The sequence below is a fragment of the Dipteris shenzhenensis genome, chromosome 25 (assembly GCF_047967505.1).
Source record: "Dipteris shenzhenensis isolate YYH24624 ecotype China chromosome 25, Dip_SZ_1.0, whole genome shotgun sequence".
Taxonomy (NCBI): Eukaryota; Viridiplantae; Streptophyta; class Polypodiopsida; order Gleicheniales; family Dipteridaceae; genus Dipteris; species Dipteris shenzhenensis.
The window spans coordinates 53,475,136-53,501,223 of NC_141620.1; the positions used below are offsets into that span (position 1 = coordinate 53,475,136).

At 47.6% G+C, this 26,088-nt stretch overlaps 2 protein-coding genes, 1 long non-coding RNA gene and 1 pseudogene across 3 annotated transcripts; 1 reads left to right on the plus strand and 3 right to left on the minus strand.

Annotated features, from left to right (window-relative positions):
- Positions 1-1,624: 1,624 nt before the first annotated feature.
- Positions 1,625-3,262, minus strand: LOC147886060 (uncharacterized). The gene is made up of 3 exons (XR_015543495.1): positions 3,233-3,262; positions 2,381-2,766; positions 1,625-2,285 (listed from the first exon to the last, which is right to left on the minus strand). It is a non-coding gene; the product is annotated as an uncharacterized LOC147886060 (long non-coding RNA).
- A 68-nt stretch (positions 3,263-3,330) lies between these two features.
- On the minus strand, positions 3,331-3,923 carry LOC147886061 (uncharacterized). Its single transcript, XM_087396276.1, has 2 exons — positions 3,440-3,923; positions 3,331-3,344 (listed from the first exon to the last, which is right to left on the minus strand). The coding sequence occupies exons 1-2, from the start codon at positions 3,921-3,923 to the stop codon at positions 3,331-3,333; spliced, it is 498 nt and encodes a 165-aa protein (XP_087252402.1).
- A 164-nt stretch (positions 3,924-4,087) lies between these two features.
- LOC147886062 (uncharacterized) lies at positions 4,088-14,317 on the minus strand. The gene is made up of 3 exons (XM_087396277.1): positions 14,049-14,317; positions 13,690-13,946; positions 4,088-4,192 (listed from the first exon to the last, which is right to left on the minus strand). Exons 1-3 carry the CDS (start codon positions 14,275-14,277, stop codon positions 4,088-4,090), a joined length of 591 nt encoding a protein of 196 aa, XP_087252403.1. The 5' UTR covers positions 14,278-14,317.
- Positions 14,318-14,756: 439 nt separating this feature from the next.
- LOC147886063 (uncharacterized) lies at positions 14,757-19,406 on the plus strand (annotated as a pseudogene).
- The last annotated feature ends 6,682 nt before the right edge of the window (positions 19,407-26,088 follow it).

Sequence of the window (26,088 nt, forward strand, 5' to 3'; positions counted from 1 at the left end):
AACTCAATTTTTGATGTGAAGCCCTAGCTCAATCACTCTAAAGCCCTAGCTTGAATCCCTAGCTCAATTGCTACTATGAAGCCTTGGTAAAGTTGTTGGCCCAATCATCAATAATGCGCTCTACATTTGGATTCAATAATTTCTTAGTGACCTATGTAAAGTTGTTGGCCCAATCATCAATAATGCGCTCTACATTTGGATTCAATAATTTCTTCCAAGTGTTCTAAGAACCCTTCATCAACATGGGGTTCTTGTGACTTGACCTTCATTAGAGAGATTTGGTCAACTTCACCTTGTAGAATCAAGAATCGATTGTTATCCAAGTCTACACCTTTGGCTCTCAATTTCTTATTTCTTTATATGTATATCTGTATATATGTCTATTTGTATATATGTGTATTATGTTTTTGGTTGAAAGAAACTACGTGAGCTTTAGGTGCTTATAAAGACAGGCTTCAATATATTAGTGACCCAACATCATCTCCATGAAGAGCATAGCAAGCAGTATTAGAGGTACACATTCACTCCTATCCATTGGGAATATCCATTTGGAATATTAATAGCATTTTAGACATGGCACCCCAAACTTTCATTGTTCATGTAGGTACTATTGGACAAAACATATGTACATTTGAAAGTAAGAGTGAGTTATTCGTTCTTAGCAAAGAGGATGTTTTAGTGTTAATGCTATATATTTTGATGCTAATTCATTGAATGATGTTATACCCTTAGGCAATGCAAGCATAGACTTTTGATGCATATAACTTGTAGATTACAAAAGCATACGCCCTAGAAACAATGCTACGAAGAGTGGAAACTCCAATGCTTCACAAATGTGCTTCACAAATGAAGGTTGGGTACTGGGTACCAGCTGAATTTGGGGTTCTGCCAATCGATGGCAAAGGGTGCTGGTTCTCTCAAGAAGCTATCATAGATTGTAGCAAAACATAGATGCATTAGGTGCATGGGGGATGCTTGTGAGAAAAAGAAAAAACCATACGTACGTATGGTAGGGAGGTGGCACCATCCTCACCCAATTTCCATAAACCGTAGGGAACGTGCCCTTCCCTCGTATACTTGTTTTCTCCTCCAGTGTTGGAGGGGGACATTATGCTTTTACTCCAGTGTTGGAGAGACCTTTTTGTTTTAAAATTTTGCAGTTGCGTTAGGCAAAGAATTCATTACCTTTATGTTGATGTGGACTTCTCCCTCCTTAAGCTTTGGCTCCAGCAATCCAGATAGCAACACTTTCTCATCGGCTAAGGTCTAGTCGCATGGCTAGCTCTGTTTTGGACACCTCCTATCCTTGCCATTCATGCTTCCATACCAAAAAATGGATAAAAAGCTATCGAGTCTTCAGCTTTGACTTGCCTATCGTCCCATAATACACTTTTAAAATGGGGACTTGATGTACTAGGACCATGCTCTATGACCCATAATCTCACTACTCTTAATTACTTGCCAAGATGGGTAGAGGCAGAAGTAAAATTGTGAAGTTGCTAAAGGAACACAAAATGAGGGCAAGTGAGTCAAAGCATCAACTACAAGACTTAACTATTCTTTTGCATGGCCTAACAACCTGAGCTAATCAAAGAAGAAATAAGAGAGACAATTTGGAACCTTACACAAGTCTTACCCTCCCCAATAGAAGATATTAAAGTTTGTACAAAATAAGCATTCTAAGACAAGATAGAGATAAGAAAACCACCTTCTTGAGCATTGATGTCAAATGGCCGCTCCCTATTGGCTATGCTCCCTTGTTGCTAGCGTGCTTGGCATGGGGGGAGGTTGGGGTGGTGGGGGTAGGCCTCACCTTCACCGCCTCCTTTTTGTTGTCCAATGGTCGAGACTCCATCAAGAACTTGCAACCGACCCCTCTTTTTGTCAGATACGAACCCATATGCCATCTTGAACGTGTAACTTCTACATCATCATCTCTTGGTCTTTTCGAGCATTGTGCATAGCAAGCGAATCTCTCTCTCTCTCTCTCTCTCTCTCTCTCTTAGAGGAAAAAGTGATCCATCTCCAGCCTTCACAGAGAAAACATGAAACCCTGCACACATGACAAAGTGTGGTGGCCGGTAGGTTTAGTTTGGTGTTTTGGGCAACTAAGAAGTTTCACCATGGAGTCCATTGCCTAATAACTATGGGGAAATTTTGTGTTGATGAGCTCAATCATGGTTCAGCACAGCTGCTGCCATCAAATGGCATAGTAGAGAGAGACATCAGCCACCGCGATCATGAGGCTACACGGTAGGAGGATATCGGCCAGGTGCAGCAGCGCGCTGCAACGCCATACAATTCTTATTAGCAGGGGGGGAGGTAGATGACATAGTACTACATGGGGCCAGAGTAGCAGCATGCGCTAGAGCTATTTTACTGCATGGCTTCCAGGTAGTTGATGCTAATGCAGTTGGAGAAGAACCGCTAATTAATGGTCGCCCACCAGCAGACACAAGCTATCCGGCCCAGTATATTGCAGCATGAGAGATGTCGCCTATTCTTTTTCCTTTCCCTCCTCCAAATTCAGCTCTTGATAGGCCTGCACTAGTTGCACCTTATTCGCCTTCTTCTTCATCTACTGATGCTTCTTCTTCACCTTCATCTTCTTACTCACATCATCATCAGCTCTTCACAATTCATCCTGGGCTGCCAGCTTCTTGTACAGTGCCGTACGCTTGTGTACCATGTTATGTGTCAACAAGTGCAGTGCTCTCGCACAAGCACAATGAGTGCTTGAGGTGCTCCCTTCTCGGGATGTTATCTCTGTGTATCGCAGGATATGCTAAACAGGAGGGCCAAGGTGATTTGAGCAAGCACTGAGAATGGATGCAGCACAGGTGTGATCTCTTGGTCTGCACACAAAGGTGAGCAAGCACTAAGGGGTTTTGAAGTGGACAACAACATTGTGTATAGTATCAAAGTGGACAGCAACATTGTGGACAGTATCAAAGTGGACAATAACATTGTAGATAGTAAGAAAGTGCATAGTGACATTGTAGACAGTATCAAAGTGAACAGTAACATTACGGACAATATCAAAGTGGACAGTAACATTGTGGAGAGAACCCCTTCTACCAGGGCCAACCAATAACATGCTTCCAAAAGGCAGCTTTACTCAAAGAAAAATTCTACTTGAAAGACCAGGTGGCACTTTGAATACATGCAAATGCACACTACAGAGAACTTTTAGCCCAGCTTGTTATCCAAAATTTGAGGTCGGCATAATTACCTTGTTCAGCATGCCTTTCAGCCTCCTGCCATAGTGCATTATCCTCCATCTCATTCTCCCAGAATTCCCGAATTTGTGCATATTCATCACTGTCAAGGTCAGTCAAAGCCTTCTGCACATATAGTTGATCATGCCGTGAAAGTGCATACAGACTCCGTACCAATGAAACCAAATCATCAGAAACTTCAATGGGAAAAGCACAAACACCTTTCTCCAGCATGTTGAGAACCTTTGCAGATGCGAAATGGGTAGTGCCTGCATAGCTAACAGATTTATGTAAAGTTGTAGCATATCCCCAGTCCACAATGATAAATTGATCTTCAGCAATCAGTATATTTGGTACCCGAATATCCCGGTTTACTATGCACCTGTCATGTGCACACTTCAAAGTATCAACCAGCTCCCCCAGACGTGTTTGCATCTTTTTTCTAAACATAAGCTCTAAACTAAACTGTTCACACACAGGTGTGATGAACATAGCACTTGCAGGGTGTGAGTAACTACTAACAATACTAGGAATTCCCTTGATGCCCTTCAATTTTTGAAGGTTTTCAATATCTAAAGAAACACTGTGTCCTACTTTGGCCACTTTCACAGCATATGCTTGATTGTTGACTTTTGCAACATAAACATTACTTGTAGCACCTTCACCCAACCACCTACCCAAGCGACACTCTTCCTTCTCCACCATAATTGACTTTGTACAGATTCCAAGAATATCAAGAGAGCAGCACATAAATCCAGCCAAGTTGTGTCTAACTGCTGAGGACTCACAACTCCGACAACCATGAAATTGACCAACCATACCAGGTCTCTCCACTTTGAACCACCTAATTTTTTTTAAATTTGTGAGCCCTACAATGACAAAATGTCTCTGCTGGGAGGCATTTCTGAGAAAAATCTGACCAACAGAGATGGCTTCTCCAACTGCACTTTTGGAACAGTAGCTGTTAGTGTTTCCTGAAGTGGATTGAGTAAAAAGAATAGCCCCAACTGACTCAGTTGTTGCCTCTTGCTGGTTCTTGATGACCAAAAAAAAGTCTGGTATTTTGGGATCACATAAAGATTTAGTGCCCTTGATGAATGCAGTGTTAGCCCTCTCTACTCTGAAGACTAACTCGAAACGCACTACTGCGACAGATTTACATGCGTAATCGTACTTCAGAACTGCGTATGAAAATTCATAGAGTAGAACAGTGATCGACAGAATCATTCATGATAAAACAATAAGGCAGATGCAATAGAATCTCTGTATAACATTTCTCCGAGCAGTACAACACCGTACTCTCTGATACATAGCACTGATCCTTGCTCCGATCCTCATCAATGAGCCTCAATTGATCTCCCTGAATGATCGCTCTCTTCTCTCTTATCTAACCGGCACACATAACTCCTTCACGGTTGCCGTGCCTATTCAGTTCTCCGCCTGCCCCTAGAACTTCCGTCTTTTCATATCTCATTAATAAACTAGATACAACGTATTAATAATAATCTAAGGACTAATGATCTAAGGACTCCCCCCCTTAGCTCCTCTTTACTGTTGCTGCTTTTGCCCCTAACACCCGCAGCTGTTGTAGCTCCTCTGCATGCAGTCGGGTCTTTTCAGATAAAGCGAGTTCGAGATCGGTTACCCGCATAGTGCGATCTGCTTTCTTCGCCACACTATCCAGTCGTTTCATTACCCGCCCCAATTCCTTGGTTTGGGCACCTATTGAGGGGTCTGGCGTAGTAGCGCGGAGCTGCAGCAAATCGGCCATGAGGCTCTTCACCTCAACTTCATGTTGCTGGTGCTCTTCTTTCCGGGCGAGCTTGAGTGCCAACAGCTGAGATCTTGCATCGTCACACTGCTGTTGCACCACCGCGACGTGTTCTTTCAGCTGCAAAAAGTGCCTGGCGTCCAAGGATTCCCCGTCCGCTGGCTCCGGAAAAGCTGCCACAAAAGCGGCTGCTGCGTCTGCTCGGGGTCATGGCATCATCGCGGTCTCGGGTCTTTTTCCTCTGGCCTTCGCTCTTCGGAGGGCTTCTTCCAGCTCGGCGATCCGTTTGACATAGCCTTCGGCAGAATCCACCGGTCCCGCTGCTGTCTGCTTCCCGAGATTATTTGCCGATGTAGAACTTCCACCCTCCGGTTGTGCCGCAGTTTCCGTCACCGGTGCTGGTGGTAAAAAAGCTGTTCCTGCGCCCCCTCCCGCCGGATCATCCTCATCCCTCCGGGCCAACCGTCGTTCGAGAGGCCTGCAAGCCCGCTCCAGCTCTACTCGCAATTGATGTTGATGATCAAGAAAAATACCCTGCATCTCTGCGACGAAGGCTTCCGATAAATCCAACAAAAGTGCCTCGTCCAGCATGCGTGTAGAGCTAGAGGGTTGCCGGTACGCCATCACTTCCGCTTCCAACAACTGCACCCTGGCGGTCGCAGTTGTAGCCTTCTCCGTCAATTGTTCCGTCAGCCGCAGGTGTTCATGAGTTTGGGCGACAATCGCCGTCCTTGCTTCCTCCATATCCTGCTGTCGCCGTGCATCCACCTGTTGGAGTCGTACCAACTGCTCCTGCAGCTGTTGATTGCGTTCGAGCAGCCTGGCATTTTCCTGGCGCAACCTCGCCTCATTCTCCTCCAGCTGCCCCTTCTGAAAACATTGGAGCAAGCGCTCCGCCAACCGTCGTGCCGTGACCAGATCATAGGTCTCCACCGGCGGAGATAGCTGCAGCTCACCACTCCCCCTTGGGACTACACGGGCTTCCTCCTGACCTGCCTGTCTCCCCGAACTGTCCTCCCGAGTGTGGACTGAGCTTTCCCCTTGCAAGGCCTCCGCTTCCGGGCGGGTTTTCTTCAACATGCCTCCTTCCGGCGCGAGAGCCAACTTTCGTTTCAATAAACTGGCCATGCGGCTCGATGTTGCTGAGACCGCTGGCCTACTCCTCGGGCTACCCTGTGGAACTTCTACCGGAACCGCTGGCCTACTCCGCTGGCTGCCCTGTGGAACTTCGGCCGGAACCACCACCGCAGGTACGACCGCCGGAACCTCCACCGCAGGTACTACTGGAGTCACCTGGTTCCTTGGCATCAGCGTCAGAACTCCCTCCGTTGTTGATCTCGCTGGTTCCACCTCCTTGGACTCCTTGTCCGAACCCTCGTCTGTGGACTCCTCCACCTCCACATACGATCCTGGGATGACCGGTTCCGCATCTGGTCCGAACAAAAAGAATAAGACCTGCCCCATCCGGGATGTTGCCGTGGGCTTCAAGAGCTTCTTGGCCACCTCCAGAATTCTGTCCGCCAGCAGCTTCGCCCAGGGAACCGGTTTCCCTTGCTCCGCCCTCTGGAAATAGGTAAACTGGGTCTGTCCCAGTAACTCTGCTTTCACCTTCTGCCAGAGTGCCTCTGCAATAAACTTGTAGCATATCTTCGTCGAAGCATCCAGCTTCTTCATATTGTACTCCCCCTTGCAACCTGCGCCGAGAGCTGCCTCCATGGCACTGCTGGTAAGCTTCGTGACTTTGCAAGGGCCATCCACCGGCAAGTGCAAACGGGCCGCTACTAGCTCCTTGCACAAGGTGAAAGTCTTGCCATACACCACGACCTTGCGCCCGCGTGCAAGCTGCGCCAAGATATCCTGCGCCAATGGATGAACTGGTGTCGTAGCCCATGGCAAACCCGCGAACTCCACCAGACGAGCTCGTGTCAGCCAAGATTGCACAGCCTCATCCCCAACAGGTAATGGATTGATCAGATGGAAGACCACCATAGCGGCGAAAAGCTGGGATGCGAGGGAGAAGAGTTCTGGAAAACAAAGAGTTGGAAATAAGCCCCCTTTTGCTTCCAAAGTGCCTTTTGGATGCCCTGGTGAACTCCTTGTTTGCATGCAACGATCAAGTGTCCCATCATTCTGATAACAGCCCCACTTCGAAGATTCAGTAGATTGCATGGCGGCGTCCGCGCCCCGCAACACGAAGCTTTGCTCCCACCGTTTCTCGGAATAAAGTGAGTGAGACCACACGTGCGTATTAATAGCCCCCATCATCGGTTTCTCCACCGAAATGGCTACAAATGCATTTGAAATGATCTTCACAGGTGGTTTCTCCGGAAATGGGTAAGGTGGCATGGGCCCTGTATATGGTCGGAGACGAAATCCATTTACCGGCTTCTGCAACAGCTCCCCCTGTAGTGTTCCTAATCGGAACGTGCCGTCACCATAACGCTCCACCACCCAATACGGACCTCCCCACCGTAACTTCAGCTTACCCGGATGCGGACCCATCCGAGTATTAAACAATATCACGGCATCTCTCCGTTTGAAGGTCTTCTTCTTTGAATGACGGTCCACCCAGACCTTCCGTCTGTCCTGGACTACCTGTGCAAGATACGCACTGTAGAACCGCTCCTCACCCAGCCGATCCAACTGTTCAATCCTCCAGTCTACGGACTCGTCCCAGCCCAATTTCTCTGCCGCTGCAATCCGCAGACTCGGTACTAGGAATTCCATGGGGACCACTGCTTCAACTCCGTAAACCAACTTGAATGGCGTGAACCCCGTCGCAACCTTATAGGAAGTCCGGAACGCCCATAATGCGGAGTAAAGTTTTTCATCCCAATCTGTCCGATTTTCATTGACCAGCTTTTTCAGAATGACTAGCAACACCTTATTCGAGGACTCCGCCTGTCCGTTTGCCTGAGGGTAATACACTGTGGACTTCTTATGAATGATTAGGTGCCGGGTAACCAGTTCCCGTAACACCGCATTAAGAAAATGCCCACCTTGATCCGTGACGAGCTCAACCGGACACCCGTACCGTGTCATAATGGCTTCATAAAGGAATCTGGCCACAGCCTTTGCCGAATTATCCTTCAGTGCTCTGGCCTCCACCCATTTGGTACAGTAATCCGTCGCCACCAGGATATACCGGTTACCTGTCCTCCGCGCCGGCGGCGAAAACGGACCTACAAAGTCCAGCCCCCACTTCATGAACGGTTCGAGGGCCAGTATGGGATTGTGCGGCATCCGGTCCCGACCTGATGGCTGGCCCAACCTCTGGCACACATCGCATCTTTTGACGAACCTATGCGCATCCCCCATTAATGTTGGCCACCACAGACCTCCTTGGAGTACCTTTCGTCCGGTGACTTCTCCTGCGAAGTGTCCACCGCTGATTCCTTGGTGAGCCTCTTCCAGGATGACCTCCTGCTCATGTGGGTACACACACCGTCGCAACACACCATCCAGCCCCTTTTTATACAATTGGTCAGCAATGATCCGGAAGTCTCTGCTCTTGAGCGCGAGCCGTTTCCGCTGGTCTCGTGACATTCCGTCGCGCATCTGGCCCGTGTCGACAAAGTGAAACATGTCGTCGTACCACGTCTTTGGAGCTGCCGGTACCACCGCCTCCAGTTCGAACAGCTGGGCATCCGGAAAATCGTCTTCCACACCCATCGGGTCTTCGCCAGATTCCAACCGCGAAAGGTAATCCGCTACGGCATGTGTACTTCCTGGTCGATGGACCACCGTGAAGTCGAACTCCTGTAAAAGCAGCATCCACCGGGCCAACTTTCCAGTGAGCTCGGGCTTGTGTACCAAATACAACAAGGCGGAATGATCCACATGAAACGTGAACCGATTCCCCAACAGGTAGTGACGAAACTTGGTTACGGAATAAATCATCCCCAATGCTTCCCGCTCCATAGTAGAGTAATTCCGTTCGGCTTTTGACAACCTGCGACTTGCATAATACACCGGTCGGAACCACTTACTTGTCGCTTCCTGCATGAGGACACTACCAATAGCCACGTCCGAGGCATCCACGAAGACATGAAACATCTTCGCCCAATCTGGCGGCTGAACCACCGGTGCTGTCGCCAACATCAGTTTGAGCCGTCGAAAGGCTAAGTCACAAGCAGAAGACCAGACTAACGGTACTTTGTTGAGTTGGTCATACAGTGGTGTCGCCACATCCGCCAGATACCGCAGCATTCGGCTGTGCCATTTAACCTGCCCTAGGAATCTCCCGAGCTGCTTACCGTTGCCAGGAACCTTTGCCTGCCGAATCGCTTCGACCTTCGCCGGATCCACCGCAATGCCTTCCGCCGAGACAATGCAACCTAGCAGCATACCGCTGCCCACGGCGAATGCACATTTCATAGGGTTCAGACACAACCGTGCCTCCCTACACCGGGTTAAGCATTTCTTCAGATGCTCAAGGTGCTGCTCGCGACTCCCAAAAACACTGAAATCGTCCAGAAATACCTGCATAAAGATTAGTAAATAATCATGAAATATCTCTTGGACCATGCGTTGAAATGTTGCCGGAGCATTCTTTAGCCCAAATGCCATCACCAGGAAAACAAATGCTCCCCACTCCGTGATGAAGGCTGTTTTCTCTCGATCTTCTGGTGCCATCTGCACCTGGTTATACCCACTGAAGCCATCCAGAAAAGAATACATCTCGTGACCTGCCACTGTATCCAGCATAGTATCGTTAAACGGCAATGGAAACGGATCCGTGATTGTCGCCGTGTTAAGCTTTCTGTAGTCAACACAGACCCGCAACTTCAAATTCTTTTTCGAAACAATCACGATTGGCGAAAGCCACGTTGCACGGTCAACCGGACAGATAAACCCGACCTTTAGCAACCTGTCCAGCTCCTCCTTCACCCTCTGGGCATAGTGCGGATTCATTCTATACCGTTGTTGCCGAACCGGTATCGCATCCTTCTGCAGATTGATCCTGTGCTGATAGAATTTGGGATCGATGCCGAGCAAATCTGTGTAGTCCCAGGCGAACACGTCTTTGAAGGATTTCAGCAATGTCTCCAATTTTCCCCGAAACCCTTTATCGAGCTTTGCACTGACACGGATGTTCTTTGGCTCCCCCTCCGTTCCGAGGTTAAGATCCAGCAGCTCGTCTTCTTTGACCCTCCGCGAGCGACGGAGTTCCTGCTCGAAAACTCTTTCCGCCTCCGCCACTCCCGCTTCGTCCGGCATGTCTCCTGTGCCTTCCGGTAGACTCCCTTCGACTGGTTCTTCCGTGGAACTGGATGACTCCTGCGTAGCCGAGGGAAGCTGATGCTGATATTGCTTTAAAACGGCAACCACATCCACCTCGAACAAGCTTACCAGCTCCGTATTCCTACTGAAGTAGTCATCCTCCTCTTCGACCCCCATTCCGTCCATCATATGGATACCTTCCGCCATCGTCGGTCGGAATGGCGTCCTCAGCCCTTGTTTGGTATGTACCGAGAGCTTCAGCTTCTTTTTTCCTTTCCGAATGGTGATGCGGTCGGATTGCCAGTCTTGTTTCACACGGGCCTGCCGCAACCACGGTCTTCCGAGCAATAACGGGTATGACCCGCTAATATCCTCCATCCGGAGAATCACCGCAGCGATTTCGAACTTTACGCCGCAAACCTCCATTTTCAATCCACGGAGCAATCCTAACGGCTGCACTCTCCGTTGGTCCGCCATCCGAACGGCGAAGGGTGCGGATTCCCATTTTGTGATACCCAACGGCACCAGCATTTGTTCGGACAGGATGTTGACCCCAGACCCTCCGTCCAGCAACACCCCTCCCACACGGCTGTTCTCCAGCGTTACGGAAATTACCGGGACCGCTTCATCAAAAACAGGAGGCTGTTCTTCCACTTCAGGCTTTACAGATCCGTCAGGCGACACTTCCATTGTTACCGCTTCCATCTCCGACTCCATCGCCCTGACTGGTTCCGTCAATTGTTTGATGAGAGAATTCCGGAAGTTGGGTACCAATGCTAACAATTGCTCCATTGTCATGTGTATTTGCTGTTTCCGCAAATCTTGCCATAAATCATATGGTTCAACACCCTCCTTGCCGGTCATCAGGCTGTCCTTCTGACTGGTAGGTAGACAAGTCGCTTCTGGCTGGTCTCCTTGCAGGCGCCTTGCCACCGTCGCACCATTCTCCGTCACCGAGACTGCCTTTTCCGCGCTAGGCCTAGGTAACACCGTTGGGGTTTTCTGGACCCATTCACCGACCGTCGACCGCACCTGTTGTTGTGCCTGCCAATCCAACGCCGGGGGTCGCCCCTTCTCTTGCGGGGCCTTGTAGTCCCGCACCTTTTCCTGGGATCGTGTGACCACGAGCACATCTCCGCTCGCCCTTCCTCCCATGTTGTCTTCAACAGGGACACCCGCCGGTACTTCCGGTACTTCTTCGGACTGCGGACTAGGCTCCTTGCTATCCTGTTGCGGACTGTCATCATCACATTCGATAATCAGAACCACGTTTACTGCTGGTGCGGACTTGCCTTCTCCGGATCCCCGGGTTGCTTCCCTTTCCGCCTTGTGGCGCTTGAATAATTCGCAATCTACCTTTCGATGTCCGGGTTGATTGCAATAAAAACATAGGAACGTCCGTTCCCCTGCTGGTTCATCTGCACCTGTTCCAGCCGTTCTCGGCCGCCAAGGTCTTTTCGCCGGTGCGGCTGGTACCGCGGCTGGTGCTGCGGCTGGTGCCGCAACTACCGCCGCCACCGCTGGTATCGGGGCTATTCGTGCGTTATAGCGGCAGATCTCCGTGGTATGCGTCGCTGTTTGGCAAATCGCACACCACCGCTCATTCAAACCGCATTCCTCTGCTAAGTGTCCTGCATTCCGGCACCGATTACACCAAGTATCCTTGCGAACTTTTGAAGAGGACCCTATTCCACTATCCCGGCTTTTGGCTCCGGCAGCAGATCCTTCCGGAAATAACTTCCCTGCCGCTTTTCCAGCCTTCCGCCTCATGGAACGTTTGTCCTCCTCCTCATCCGACTGATCCGACTCCTCCTCAGTATCAGTATCGGAGTCTCCCTCAGCCTCCTCATACTTCACTTTTCCTTTCCTTCCCTTGGAAGTAAACAGGACTTGTTCCGCCCTCACCGCTGCTTGGACAACTTCTTCCAATAAAAGAGCTTCCAGATCCAACGATGCCAGGGACCTTTTCAATCCTTTATTCAGCCCCTCCATGAAGTAAGCATTTTGGATGGGGACTGCTGGAGTAGTTGCTGCATCGAGGCGGCGGATCAACGACCGAAACCTGGCCGCATACGCCTCCACTTCTTGGTTCTTCTGTTCCAGTTTCCCCAGTTTGGCCAGGACATGAACACGGGTCTTGTCCTCCCGAAACCGGAGCAAAAAGGCATCCCGCAGTAGATCAAACGTGGCAAAATGGGTAGCTCCATATTGCGCGATCCATACTGCCGCCTGCTTCTGCAGTGTCGGGATGAAAGTCGCCATCTTCATAAGATCTGTCGCCTGCACTGGTGGAGCCGTATTCACCATCCATGCCATCTCAAATGACAGTATATGTGCATCCGCATCCTCCTTATCCCGTCCCGAAAACTTGGGGTACTTCACCGTCATCCTGGATACCAGTGGTGGAATAGCCGCGCTGCTTACCGCCGGAACTCCACCCCCGCCTCCGCCGCCACCGCCTCCACCTCCCCTACCGGGATCTGGTGACGGACCTGGGGCTCCGCTTCCTGCAGGCACACCACCCTCCCGTCTCCTGGGACTCGGTGGTGGGGAATTCCGCAACGGTGACGCTTCGTCTTCCGGAGGAGTACCTGTTAAATCGAACGGGCTACTGCGTCCGGAGGATTCGCCTTCCTCCTGAACACCGGAAACGACTGGACCTTCCTCTCCTGGGATCAGCGGAGGTGTGTCAGAGCGGCTACTACTCTCACTATCCGTGAAGAAGCCGAAGAGAAGATCACGTTGAGCCACATATCGGTCATGCCGTTCCTCGCGGGTTGTACGTGCCGATACTGGAGTTGCAGGCTCCCGAGGCCGTTCCGGAGAGCGTGATGTTCCCCCTGGCTCACTCCCAGCGTCATTCATGCGCTAGGCCTCGCACCGAGGAATCAGAGTGTTACAGATGGGGAGCATCCAACCTCTCCGGGGGAATCCACCGCGACGAACATGGAAATCTTCCGTGGTCGCCAAAGTGTTAGCCCTCTCTACTCTGAAGACTAACTCGAAACGCACTACTGCGACAGATTTACATGCGTAATCGTACTTCAGAACTGCGTATGAAAATTCATAGAGTAGAACAGTGATCGACAGAATCATTCATGATAAAACAATAAGGCAGATGCAATAGAATCTCTGTATAACATTTCTCTGAGCAGTACAACACCGTACTCTCTGATACATAGCACTGATCCTTGCTCCGATCCTCATCAATGAGCCTCAATTGATCTCCCTGAATGATCGCTCTCTTCTCTCTTATCTAACCGGCACACATAACTCCTTCACGGTTGCCGTGCCTATTCAGTTCTCCGCCTGCCCCTAGAACTTCCGTCTTTTCATATCTCATTAATAAACTAGATACAACGTATTAATAATAATCTAAGGACTAATGATCTAAGGACTCCCCCCCTTAGCTCCTCTTTACTGTTGCTGCTTTTGCCCCTAACATGCAGATTTGGCAACCTCAGGAATTCTTCTCACCTGTTTTTCAAGTAGATCTGTGAATTTTGCCTCGCAATTTTTCTCTTTGTCAAGAATTTCATTCCACTCATCTATGGGCCACAAAATGTCCACCTCTGTATCATTTACTGTTGGAGGAAAATGGTCATCCTTCACAGGACTGTCCAGCGCTTCCGAACCCTTGTGTTGGGGAATGAGTGGAGGAAATGAATGTGTCTGATCTCCACTACTGCTACTGTACGTCAGTCCTGACAACGAGAGGTGCTCCATAGTACGTCCTGAAACACAACATAAAAGTATGGGTACCTGAAATACCCGAAAAGCATGGGTACAACTCCCATGAAATATAGAACATAAAAGCACGGGAAAGCATGAAATACCTCGGGGTTTCCTTGTCACAGAAGCAAAAATGTCATAGGCTTTTTTACTCAAGATTGCAAGCGATGAACTTTCAAAATGGGGATCATGAAGCCTACAAGTCAGAGCGAAGACATTAGCAAAAGCGTCGCGTGATAGTTTCTCATGTTCAAGGTAATATTTGCAGAGACTATCAGCATCCGACTCCTTCAATCTACATTCATTCTTCATAAACCGCTTGAAGCTTTCCATAGGGTTCTTTCGTGATACAGCCGTCAGCTCCTCCACCTGCTCCTCCACTTGATCCTCCTCCTGCTCCCCCACCTGCTCCTCCTCCTGCTCCTCCTCCTACCGATCCACCTGCTCCTCCTGACTTCTCATATACTTTCCAGAGCGAAGGCGCGAAGGAGGAAAGCTCTTGAAGACATGGCAGCCAGTCGCTTTCCAAGGAGCAGGAACCTCGGTAAAGTAATTTTTTGAGGAAAGTAAACTTTTCACTTTTTGTTTTGGGAAAATATTTAAGGATGGTAGCGTAAGAGCAAAAAAAAAAAAGCAAGCCCTCACGTTTTTCCACGTAGCAATTTAAAAAAAAAAGAATTTGTAATTCGTTTGCTCGCTTTTTTTAAAGGGACCCTTGGGAAAACCAAGGTGATGATTTTTCACACATCTAGGAGGGTCATGAGGGATACAGTGATCACATACCGCGGCAGCCAGGTGGAGGTGATGTGTCATATGTATACCTAGGGATCACTTTCTCTAGCACTGGAGGTCGCTTCTCTATGCAACAGGCTGCACATGATAGATTGACTCGGGGATATGCCTCACTAGCTCTCTTGGAGCGACAGTGCCATCAGGCACACTTTCAGGAACCCCGCACGAAGGGACGGCTTTTTGATACCATGGTCACTCCAGCGATGATGTATGCCGCCCCGGTTTGGGCCCCCATCAGCAGACTGGCAGAGGACCGAGAGACCCTTGATCCTGATGCTATCACGGATGATCCGCAGCAAACCATCAGTCCCACATCCAATCATACGAGCCGAGTTTGGCGCATCCCCCATGGTCGTGGAAGCCTTGTTCCAGACCATTACTTTCATTCAGCGGGTGAGAGCTATGGCCCCAGACCGTCTCCCTCGGTTAGCTCTAGAGTCCTCACAGAGGATTGCCTCATGTGGCACTCATCCCTCTTGGTACGCTACAGTGTGCACCTGGTTTACAACCCACGGGGTAGAGATGGATCGGCTCCCTCCATCCCAGTACGACCCCGACTCCCCATACTACAGATTATCCCGGATTGACCGAGACCGAGTACTGAGACGTGATCTCATTCAGGCACACGTCAGAGACACATGGATTGTACCAGCTTTGCCCACCATGATGCAGTACTACCAAAACCATTTCCTACGGCTCACAGATGATAGCTTCATACAGAGACCAAGATACATGGATATTTTTATGTCACATGCCATGCAGGTTGCTATTGGTCAGCTTCGTGTATCCTCACATACCCTCGAGATTGAGGCTGGGAGGGCAGCAGGGGTATGCCATGTAGATAGATCTTCATGTGAGGCAATAGTAATAGAAGCCACATATGGCCTTCGGGACAATGCATCGGCCACAACGTTCTTCTTTCCTGGTGTATGTACAATCTGAAAATGAAACATAGAGAGAAAATTTGCCATCCTCATATGCTTCTCCATATGCTTCTCCGAAAGCTTGGTTTGTGTAAGAAAATACCTCAAGCTTTGATTATCAGTTTTCACCATAAATTTAGCACCAAGAAGATAATGCTTCCAAATAGTTAGTGCATGAATCACTGCCAATAACTCCTTTTCATAAATGCCCAATGAGAGTTCCGTATCACGCAAACGGCGGCTTTCAAATGCAACTGGGTGTCCTTCTTGATTGAGAACAGCGCCCAAACAATCTCCAGAAGCATCACATTCCACAAAGAATGGTTTATGCAAGTCAGGAATAATAAGTATGGGCCCACAAATGATTGCATCCTTTAGTGCAAAGAAAGCTTTCCTTTCCAGATCCGTCCACTTGAATGGAACCTTCTTCTTTGTTAATTCATGAAGAGGGGCAGCAATCAAAGCAAAATGCCAAATGAACCTTCTATAATATGAACATAATCCAAGAAAACTACGAACCTCATGCACGGGGCCAATTCTTGATAGCCTCACGGATACCATCCTTGGAAACAATATGCCCAAGATAGTGTATTTCCGAAAGGAAGAATTCACTCTTCTTAGGATTGATGTGGAGCTTATGCTTACGAAGCTCCTCAAAGACTATGGCCAAGTGTACTTTGTGCTCCTCTTCATTCTTGGAATAAACCAAGATATCATCAAAGAAGACTCCTGTGATGAACGAGCGATGATGAAAATCCTGTCCATCATGCGATTGAAAGTGGCAGGGGCATTTGTAAGACCGAAAGGCATAACTAGATACTCATACAAACGAAATGATGTGCGAAATGCGGTCTTATGCACATCCTCCCTGACTTGATATGGTAGCCACTCTTCAAGAAGTTGATACGGCTGAAACATGCTGATCCATCCAATCTATCCAGGATATCGAGGAATAGGAAACTGTTGCTTCAAGTTACAAGGTACAAGTTACAGACTACTATGTCTTATATGTTAATTCTAACACAAAAAAAAGCATGTGTGTGTGTGTGTGTGTGATAGAGAGAGAGAGGGACCATCAAACTCAATTCTGACATTCCAGAATCTCCCACAAACCCCACTATGGCAAACAAGATGCCTAGTCCCACTATGATCTCAAAGGACACCATCCATGTCCAATACATCACCAGATGAGCTCTAACAGGCGGTATGCATCCACAGAGATGCATGTTCAAATGTAGGCACGACAAGTGCTTGCTGGGCTACTGCCTTTGTGACAAGGGTGGGATATATAAAGCTCTTTCATTGTTTTCAAATGTAGGCGCGACAAGTGCTCGCTGGGTTGCTGCCTTTGTGACAAGGGTGGGGTATATAAACAATTATGCATATATATGTATATTTGTTAACATAAAATGCATCTTGTTTGCATATTATGTGTAAGTTGTATATTTGTTAACTTAACATGCATATTATGTTTAGCAGAAGATAAATTTGCTTATTATAAGTGAAGTGTATATTTGAATACATATTAAATTTTAAAGACCAAGCATATATATTCAAAAAGTACATATTCATTGACTATAATATTCAAAAAGTACATACTCATTCATTGTGATACCTACAAAAAAACTCTTTATCTATCTCCAAAGTTTCCATATACTAAAAAACACAATGCTTATTCATCTAACTTGGACAAGTAGTTGGCCTAATCATCAGAGTAATACTTAGAGGAGCTATCTTTAGAGGCAAAATCAACCTCACCTTGTATAATCAAGAATCAATTGTTATCCAAGTCTACACCTTTGGCTCTCAATTTCTTAGTGACCTTTGTAAAGTTATTGGCCCAATCATCAAGGTAATACTTAGAGGAGCTATCCTTAAAGGAAACCCTAGTTAAAGTGAAATATAAGCTTGTTATAGGCTCAAAATTACCATCATCCAAGTCAATTATTTCTTAAAAATGTATTAAGACTTGAACCTTATCTAGATTTTGATGATTGCTTGAATTGTGAATCAGATCTACTACTTTGTTCAAGCGCATTGGTTTTGCACACTTGCCAAGACAAACAACATATCATCAATCAGGTTGCTTTTGCCACTGCCCAATAATTGCAAAAGAGCTCTTGCGGAAGGGGCCAACGTGCTGCTCACTAGCGTATGATTTATAGTTCTCCACCATGACCATTTCTCTGATAAAGAGCTTGGTTTATATGCATAAAGCATTGGCAATAGATAGCATGCAGCCTTAGATGCATTAACATGTTTCAATATTGATGTTAGATGCATGTGCATCTAATATGCATCTCATATGTGCAATTAATGTGTGTGTATCTAATATACAAATATGCATAGAAATATGCAAGAATCTTCATGCACTACTGCTTGGAAAAACCCGACCAGCAGGGCTGGCCGACCAGCCCCCCTCCAGCCCCTATATAAGAGGGGCTTCCCTTTCCATTTTGGTGTGTGATTATTAGATCATCCCTCCCCTCTCTTGAGAGCTTGCCTCATACTACTCCAGTCCCATCTCCGGCTGTGGCTTTGCCACTCTTTGCTAGCCATCTATACAGTAAAGATAGTCTTCCTTCATATTCTGTTATCTCTCTCTCTCATCATAGCAGAGTTGGTAGCACTGATGGATGGCGATGTATGGAGAGGCCCTTGGTTTCTATGATTTCCCGGATGATTAGGGCCAAGGCCTCCATCCCACATGAGATTATTCGTGCAGAGCTCGCTGCCCCTCCATTGGTGGTGGAGGCACTCACTCGATCAGTCTCTTTCATGCATCGCACCTGGGCTCTCCCTAGAGACAGATATGCTCATTTAGCCCTAGAGTCTTCACGACAGTTGGCATCACAGGGAGATAGATCATGCTGGTATGCACAGATGACATCTTGGTTTGAGCTGCATGGCTTTAGTATGGACAGACTACCTCCTTTTCAGTACTCCCTAGATGCACCCTCCATCTCTTTCACCCGAGCAGACATTACTGAGCTTATCAGGCAGGACTTGACTCAGTTGGATACCAAGAGGACATGGATACAACCGGCACATGAGCTTGGTACGAAGATGGCTTTCTATAGAGAGCATCTTCTCCAGCTTACAGAGGACGGCTTTGTGATTAGACCCAGCTATATGGATACTCATCTCTCTCATGGGATACGGTGTGCTCTTGGTCAGATACGCACATCCTCACACCAGTTAGAGATTGAGACAGGCACATTTAGAGGTGTACCAGCTGAGGCCAGGATTTGTCAGTTGTGCCATATAGAGCCAGAGACAGAGTTACATTACATTTGTCACTGCCCAGTATACTATGAGATACGGGGTCGTTTTCATTGCCTATTCAGAGAGGGCTTTGGACCGCTTTCTAGGGTCATGAGATACCAGGATCAGAGATGTCTCGGACACTCTACTTATTGGAGTTGTGTAGACACAGAGAGGATCTCTTGAGGAGGGGCTCAGAGAGGGAGACACAGCACCAGAGGCACATTACAGACTACTTTCAGCCACCACAGATTGAAGAGTCAGATCAGCAGGCTCCACAATATACCTCGACTAGATGATCGAGCGGTGGAGTTGGGACGGTCTCGCCGCCCTAGGATGAGGGGCCCATCTCGACACCGTCGGAGACTACGACAGAGGATCCACACCATACCAGCACGGCATGGGAGTCGTCCAGCCAGAGTTCTCACCATGGAGGACATTGATCCTATCCGCCATCAGCCGATGAGAGCGATCTTTGGATAATTGATGCATATGGTGTCTAGAGAGCTCTTGGATGTATCCTCTTCTCCTCTCCCAGATACTACTCTTCTCCTCTCCTAGATACTACACATTAGGACCTCCCCTACTACCTTTTTCAGTTCAGTTTTTTAGTTAGATTTTTAGTTCTTTTAGCTTTCAGCTTTTACAGACTTTGTATCAGATCCACCACATTTGTAATCTTTTGGTCTCATAGGTCATTTTGGCCTTTTGAAGACGTTAATATATATATCATATCTCTCTGTTCTAGGGTTTTCATCTGCATTTTAGGGTTTTCGAATTGTTTTTAGAGTTTTTCCTTGCTGATTCAAAAACATCATTTGCAGCCTAATAAATGTCATAACCAGCCAAGGGAAATTCTAATTTTTCATCAAAAACAACATCCCGGGCTGATTATAATCTTCTTTGAATTGGGGTTATACAATCTGTAGCCTTTGCTCCCATGACTGTACCCCACAAAAATGCATTTAGTGGCTTTGTCATCCAACTTCCTACACAACTCTTTGGGTATAAGGTCACAACCACTTCAATGGCGTGGTCCACACCCCTCAATGGTGGCAAACCCGGAGGTAAGTCATTAGGAAAAACATCCTTGAAATCAGTCATGATTTCTTGGAGTAACACAAATTCATCCGAATCGTGTAATTCTATCGAAGACAAGCAAACACTCTGCCGGAATTCAGTAACCATAGTGCCAAAAACAATAGAATCATCTAAAATAGACAGAAGACAACGATATAAATCAACATCAAGAGATTTAATATCTTTAAATATTTCAAGAGCGGAAACAACAGGAATAGCAAATCCATTATTTACAGAAACATTTTTACAAAGTGACACCGCTACATGCAAATAATTGTCTTTAACAAACACCAAGGAGTGATGTACATAGTCTATATACAATGAGTCTTGTTTATCATAAAACCAAGAAACTGCTAAGATAACATCCGCGCGGTTGAGATGCATGATATGAAAATCAAGAGTCTCCCTGTAAATCCGCTAACTCCAGCTCAAGGCCAGGAACCATCTAATTCGACACATCCGTGTCCTCGCCACTTGCCACGAGCCATCCTCACGCGATACTCATGGTCACATGAGCGTGTCAGTAGCCCCAACATCTGAACCAATTTTGCATCCACAAAATTGTGAGCACTCCCATTATCCAAAAGCACAGTCACGTCATGACCATTGATCTTTCCAAGGAATCGGAGAAGATCATGCTTATTAAACACTTGTGTACTAACTTTACAACCAGTTGCATGAACTGTTTGATAGGTGGTAAACTTCAATATTTTCAAATTCAGAGTTACCCGAGATCTCTTGGAGCTGAACCAAAGGATGTTAATCTTTGCAACCCTTAGATTTCAACATTGATATATTGCATAAACATAACAACAAAAACCTTGGTAGATTAGTTAATAGGTGCTATTCTTAGGTGTTAGTGAACTATTTCTATTCATAGGTGCATGATACTTTCGGACATGGGTCGGACATTTGTGTATGTAAGCAGCCTAAATGTGTACAGTCCTCCATGTGCTAAACTCGCCATGCTACGCTAACCCTTACCTTCCATCGCAAGTCGGTTTCCATCGGTGATAATTACTGATCAGCATGAACAATCTACTGCTATTAGGGAATGTACCACCTTGGGGATTCCCACAATCTGTGTCGTTGATACGGATTGTGATCCAGATCTCACGGATATTCCAATTCCTGGTAATGATGATGCAAGATCCCCCATCCAGACAAATTAACATTAGCCATTCATAAAGGTCGTTCAAACTCGAAGGTCTCGAGATTGATCGATAGTGAAACTGGTGACTATTCCAATCATTCCGAATAGGATGAAGTAAACGGGGAGTTATATAATAGGCACAAGTATGGTATAATTCCACTTCAGGAACGATTCCCGTAATATCCAATGCTTGAGATGTCTATAAATTCAATCATTTCACACAAATTATTTTCCACATAATTTTCATTTTTTTTGTTTTCTTAGTCAATTTATGAAGGGGGAGGGGTGACACAGATATAAAACAATTGCCCATTGATGGGATTGATGATCTACATCAAGTATCGAGCATGGAGGTAGGTTAACATCTCTATTGGCAAATAGGAAATTTCCAAGTTCATGCACAAGTTCTCGTAACTTCCTGGGTAGTAATTGCCATATTGTTGGGGTTATCTGCTGTAGCTACCCGCAACTCACAAACTATCCCGACTGGCAGTCAAAACCTTATTGAGTATGTTCTTGAATCTATTAGGGATTTGACGAGAACCTAGATGGGGGAAGAAGAGTATCGTCCCCGGGTTCCATTTATTGGAACTATGTTTTCATTCATTTTCGTTTCCAATTGGTCAGGTGCTCCGTCTCCTCGGCGAATCATTCAATTACCTCACGGAGAGTTAGCTGCACCTACTGTTGCACCAGCTTTGCTTACATCAGTAGCATATTTCTATGTGGGTCTTAGTTATTCTGGTAAAGACATCCAACCAACCCCGGTACTGCTCCCTATCAATATTCCAGAAGATTCTACTAAACCCCTGTCACTTAGTTTTCGACCCTTTGGAAACATATTGGCTGATGAGTTGGTAGTAGCTGTTCCCGTTTCTTTGGTCCCTCCGGTTGTTCCTGTCCCTATGATGCTTCTAGGATGATTGAAGAAATATTTAAGTGGGATTCAATATATGTCAGATTTGCTTGTTCAACCTTTGCTTCTGCTCTGCAGAAGACCATCACGATTCTGCTGCTCAGCCTTCTCTCTACAGAGAAACTCAACCATAGTCCTCTCGCATAGGCAAGTCTCTCGTGCTCTACATGCTATGGTTTTGTGTTTTTCTGATGTAGGCATCGAAGGATATCCATTGTCGTTAGCCCTCATAATGTATATAAGGGTTGCGCTTGTATGTAGAACACACATAATACAATTAAGAATACACTTGAGAGAGTACAATTTAGAGATATGTTTATCTTGTATCATCTTTTGAATGTACTTTTTATTATCAAATAATAGTGTCTGTAATGTTCTATGTAATGACACTTTTATATGATGAGAAGATGGAGAAGAATGTGTATGTTTTTTTTATATGATGCATATTCAAGATGCAGGTCATGTTCAATTCAAGATGTATGTTCAGTTGGCCGTTACAGTTGTCTCACGAGCCTGTGCCTAGTTAATTAAAAGTCTTGAGTGGCAGAACTATTGCTTCATCTTATTTTCTAGTTTGATTTTTAGTTTTAAGTATCGTAAGACCAACTTTATATGAATGTGTGTGTGTGTGTGTGTCGCAATATAGATTAGAACAGCCTTAATGGTATGTGCATTACGAGAGATTCTTTGAGCTTGCTAGTCACAAGCTCCTGCGATATGCTCTCTTTCCCTGAACAACATCCATGCATAATTAGACCAGCCTTAATGGTATGTGCATGTGCGAGTGTAAGTGCAAGGTGTGTCTTGTGGAAGTATGTGTAACTGTGTAAGTGCAAGGTATCTGAGAATTTATGCATAATATTACTTAGTTGTTTATATTCAAGTGGTCAAGAAAAGTATTACTTTATGCAAATGTGGATAGGTAAGAGTTCTTCTAGCTGCTATACATGCATATGCAATTATACATGTATATAATCATGTATTATTTTACAAGGTTGCATGTAGCGGATGAAGCACCACAAGAGAGAAAAATTTGGTTTCTCATGACTACTACCTCTTGACTTGTGGGGGAGAAAGAGTAGTGGATGAAGCATCCAAATATGCATGACTCAATATGGTTGAAAATTTATATATAATTTGAATATGTATATTTGAGTTCATGCATGTTTGGGTGTTTATATATTTGGGTATATATGCATATTTGAATGAATATATTCCTATTATTTATATATATGTATATTTGAATCAATACATATTTGAGTCATGCATATTTGGTTATCTCTATATACGTTAGTATATATGCATGTAGTTTTAGAGATAAACATTCTCTACCATAGACCATATCTTTGGGCTTCTCTACGCTTGATCAATGGGGAAAGGCATGGAAGAGCAGACTTTATTGCTGCCTTCTTGTGGATCTCTACAAAGCCTTCAAAAGCATCCCCAAAGACAGACTCTTCCATCATGTTCATGAGCTCTAAATACCATTTGCATAGAGAATTTTTTAATATATACATACATATAAGTGAAAGTATATTTAGAGAAAGGTACATAAAGATAAAGCTATATGTATAGATAAAGATATATAAAGATAAAGATACATATAAGTGAAAGTACATATGGGTAAGTTTAGGTAATAAAGGTACATATAGGCAGAGGTACCTACAAAAATAAAAGTACATATAGTTATATTTAGGTAACAAAGGTACTAGCATTTTTTTTTTTTTTTTGCTCCTGCGCAGCTACTCCTGCTGCTCCTCCCCGTCTACCTCCCTGCATCGCGAACCCCTCCCTCCCGCCTCTCTCTCCCCTCCTCCGCCTCGTCACCATCTCCTCCTTCTCCTTCTGTTGCTGGTCGCGGCTCCCTCCCCGCCAGCATCTTCCCCCCCGCCTCCCTCCTCCGCCATTGCCGCCTTCCTCTCCTCCTCCGCCTTTGCCGCCCCTTGCTCCTTCCTTCGCTGCTGACTGTCGCGTGCCTCTCCCCCCGACAACAGCCCCCCCCTCGCGACGCTTCTCCTCGCCGCCCCTCAGCCCTTCCTCACCTCCTTCTCCCACCCCTCCGTGGTTCCTCTCGCTTGGTGCAGCCTGCCCTGCCTGCCTACCGGAGTGTTAGGTTCCGCTTCTCCCTTCTTCCTTCTCGTGGAGCACGCGTAGTTTTCAGTGCGGTATGGCGGCATTAAGCCCGGAATCGGGAGTCCATTCGGTCCCCCCCCTCCTCCAGCCTATCGCGTCAAACTGAATGAGCACCAGGTATCATTGGTGAAGCAGGTGGCCAACGACTTCGCTCATTCCTCCGTTTATGGGCGAGTCATCGGTCATTCTCCTTTCGCATTCGGACATTAGGGATTGGCTGCAGGCCACCCTGATTCTTGGAGACAGCCACATTGAGGAGGTTGCTCTCATGGGACGTGGGGTCTTCTGGCTCACCCCTCCCCCTTCCCCCATCTTCCCCTCCCCTCCATCTCCACCACCTCCTCCCCCACCCCCCTCCACCTTCCATTCCCCACCACCCCTCCCCCTCCCCCTCCCCCCTCCATCTCCACATCCCCCATCCCCCTCCCCCTTCATCTCCACCTCCCCTCCCCCTCCCCCCTCCATCTCCCCCTGCCCCCTCCCCCTCCATCTCCACCACCCCCTCCCCCTCCCCCCTCCCCTCCATCTCCACCACCCCCTCCCCCCTCCCCCTCCATCTCCACCTCCCCCTCCCCCTCCCCCCTCCATCTCCATCTCCACCACCCCCTCCCCCTCCCCCCTCCATCTCCACCACCCCCTCCCCCTCCATATCCACCACCCCCTCCCCCCTCCCCCTCCATCTCCCCCTCCCCCCTCCCCCTCCCCCTCCATCTCCACCTCCCCTCTCCCCTCCCCCTCCATCTCCACCACCCCCTCCCCCTTCCCCCTCCATCTCCACCTCCTCCCTCCCCCTCCCCTCTCCATCTCCCCCTCCCCCCTCTCCCTCCCTCTCTTTTCTCTCTCCTCTCTCCGCCTCCCCCCCTCTCTCTCTCTCTCTCTCTCTCTCTCTTCCCCATACCCCCTCTCTCTCTAACATACTCTCTCTCACTTTCTCTCTCTCTCTCTCTCTTACACTATCTCTCTCTCTCATTCTCTTTCTCTCCCCCTCTCTCTCTCTCTCTCTCACTTTCTCTCTCTTTTTTCTCTCTCCTCTCTCTTTCTATCCCTCCCCCTTTCTCTCCCTCACACTCTCTCTCTCCCTCGCACTCTCTCTCTCTCTCTCTCTCTCTCTCTCTCTCTCTCTCTCTCATCCTCTCTCTCTCTATCCACCCACCTCGCTGGCCGCTCAACAACCCAACCCCCTACCCTATAACCTAATACCTACGTAAGGGCCTTAAGGCCTTTGCTACATAGGGTGGCTGTGGCGAGGCTTGCAGCGCCGCCTGCGGTGGCGCATCGGCGGTGCCCTCTGCCTCGGTGCTCGCACCCCTTCGCCCATGGCGTGACGCCACTACCTGCCTGCCCGCTTGCGACGCAATGTCATCGACCGCCCGCCCATGGCACGGCACCACCACTAGCCCACCTCGAACCCCCTCTCCCCCACACCATCCTCTCACCCTCCCCTCTCACCCCTGCCACCGCCCGCCCGCCCCACCCCCTCCATGTAGCCCTGCCCCCCACCTCCCCTGCCTCACCCCCCTACCTCCCCTGCCCCGCACCCCCTCACCCCTCGCCCCCTCTCCCATCACCCCCCGCCCCACCTCGCCTCCCTCTCCCCTCACCTCCGCGCCACCCCCCTATGCCAAACCCCCCCTGCGCAACCCCCCTGTGTAAACACCCCCCCCCCCCCCCGGGGTGCCGCCATCGGGAAGCCCCTCCCACAGCCACCAAAAAAAAAAAAAAACCCTAACCTAACCCTAGGCTTAGACTAACCTACGTTAGGTTAGACACATTAGGTTCGGTTAGTCTAACCTAGGCCGAGTTTACCTTAAGTTAGATAACTAACCTTCAGTTAGTCATTAACTGTAGTTAATGCATTCAGTTAGGTTAGTATTAACCTACAT

What these genes read in the sequence shown, in the direction of transcription:
- LOC147886061 (XM_087396276.1), bottom strand. Translation starts at nt 3,923, where the DNA reads ATGGTGGAGAAGGAAGAGTGTCGCTTGGGTAGGTGGTTGGGTGAAGGT.
- LOC147886062 (XM_087396277.1), bottom strand. Translation starts at nt 14,277, where the DNA reads ATGGAAAGCTTCAAGCGGTTTATGAAGAATGAATGTAGATTGAAGGAG. An exon ending in TGTGACAAGGAAACCCCGAG is followed by an intron (nt 13,947 to 14,048) that starts GTATTTCATGCT and finishes GTTGTGTTTCAG; the next exon opens with GACGTACTATGGAGCACCTC. An exon ending in CAGATCTACTTGAAAAACAG is followed by an intron (nt 4,193 to 13,689) that starts GTGAGAAGAATT and finishes AATCCACTTCAG; the next exon opens with GAAACACTAACAGCTACTGT.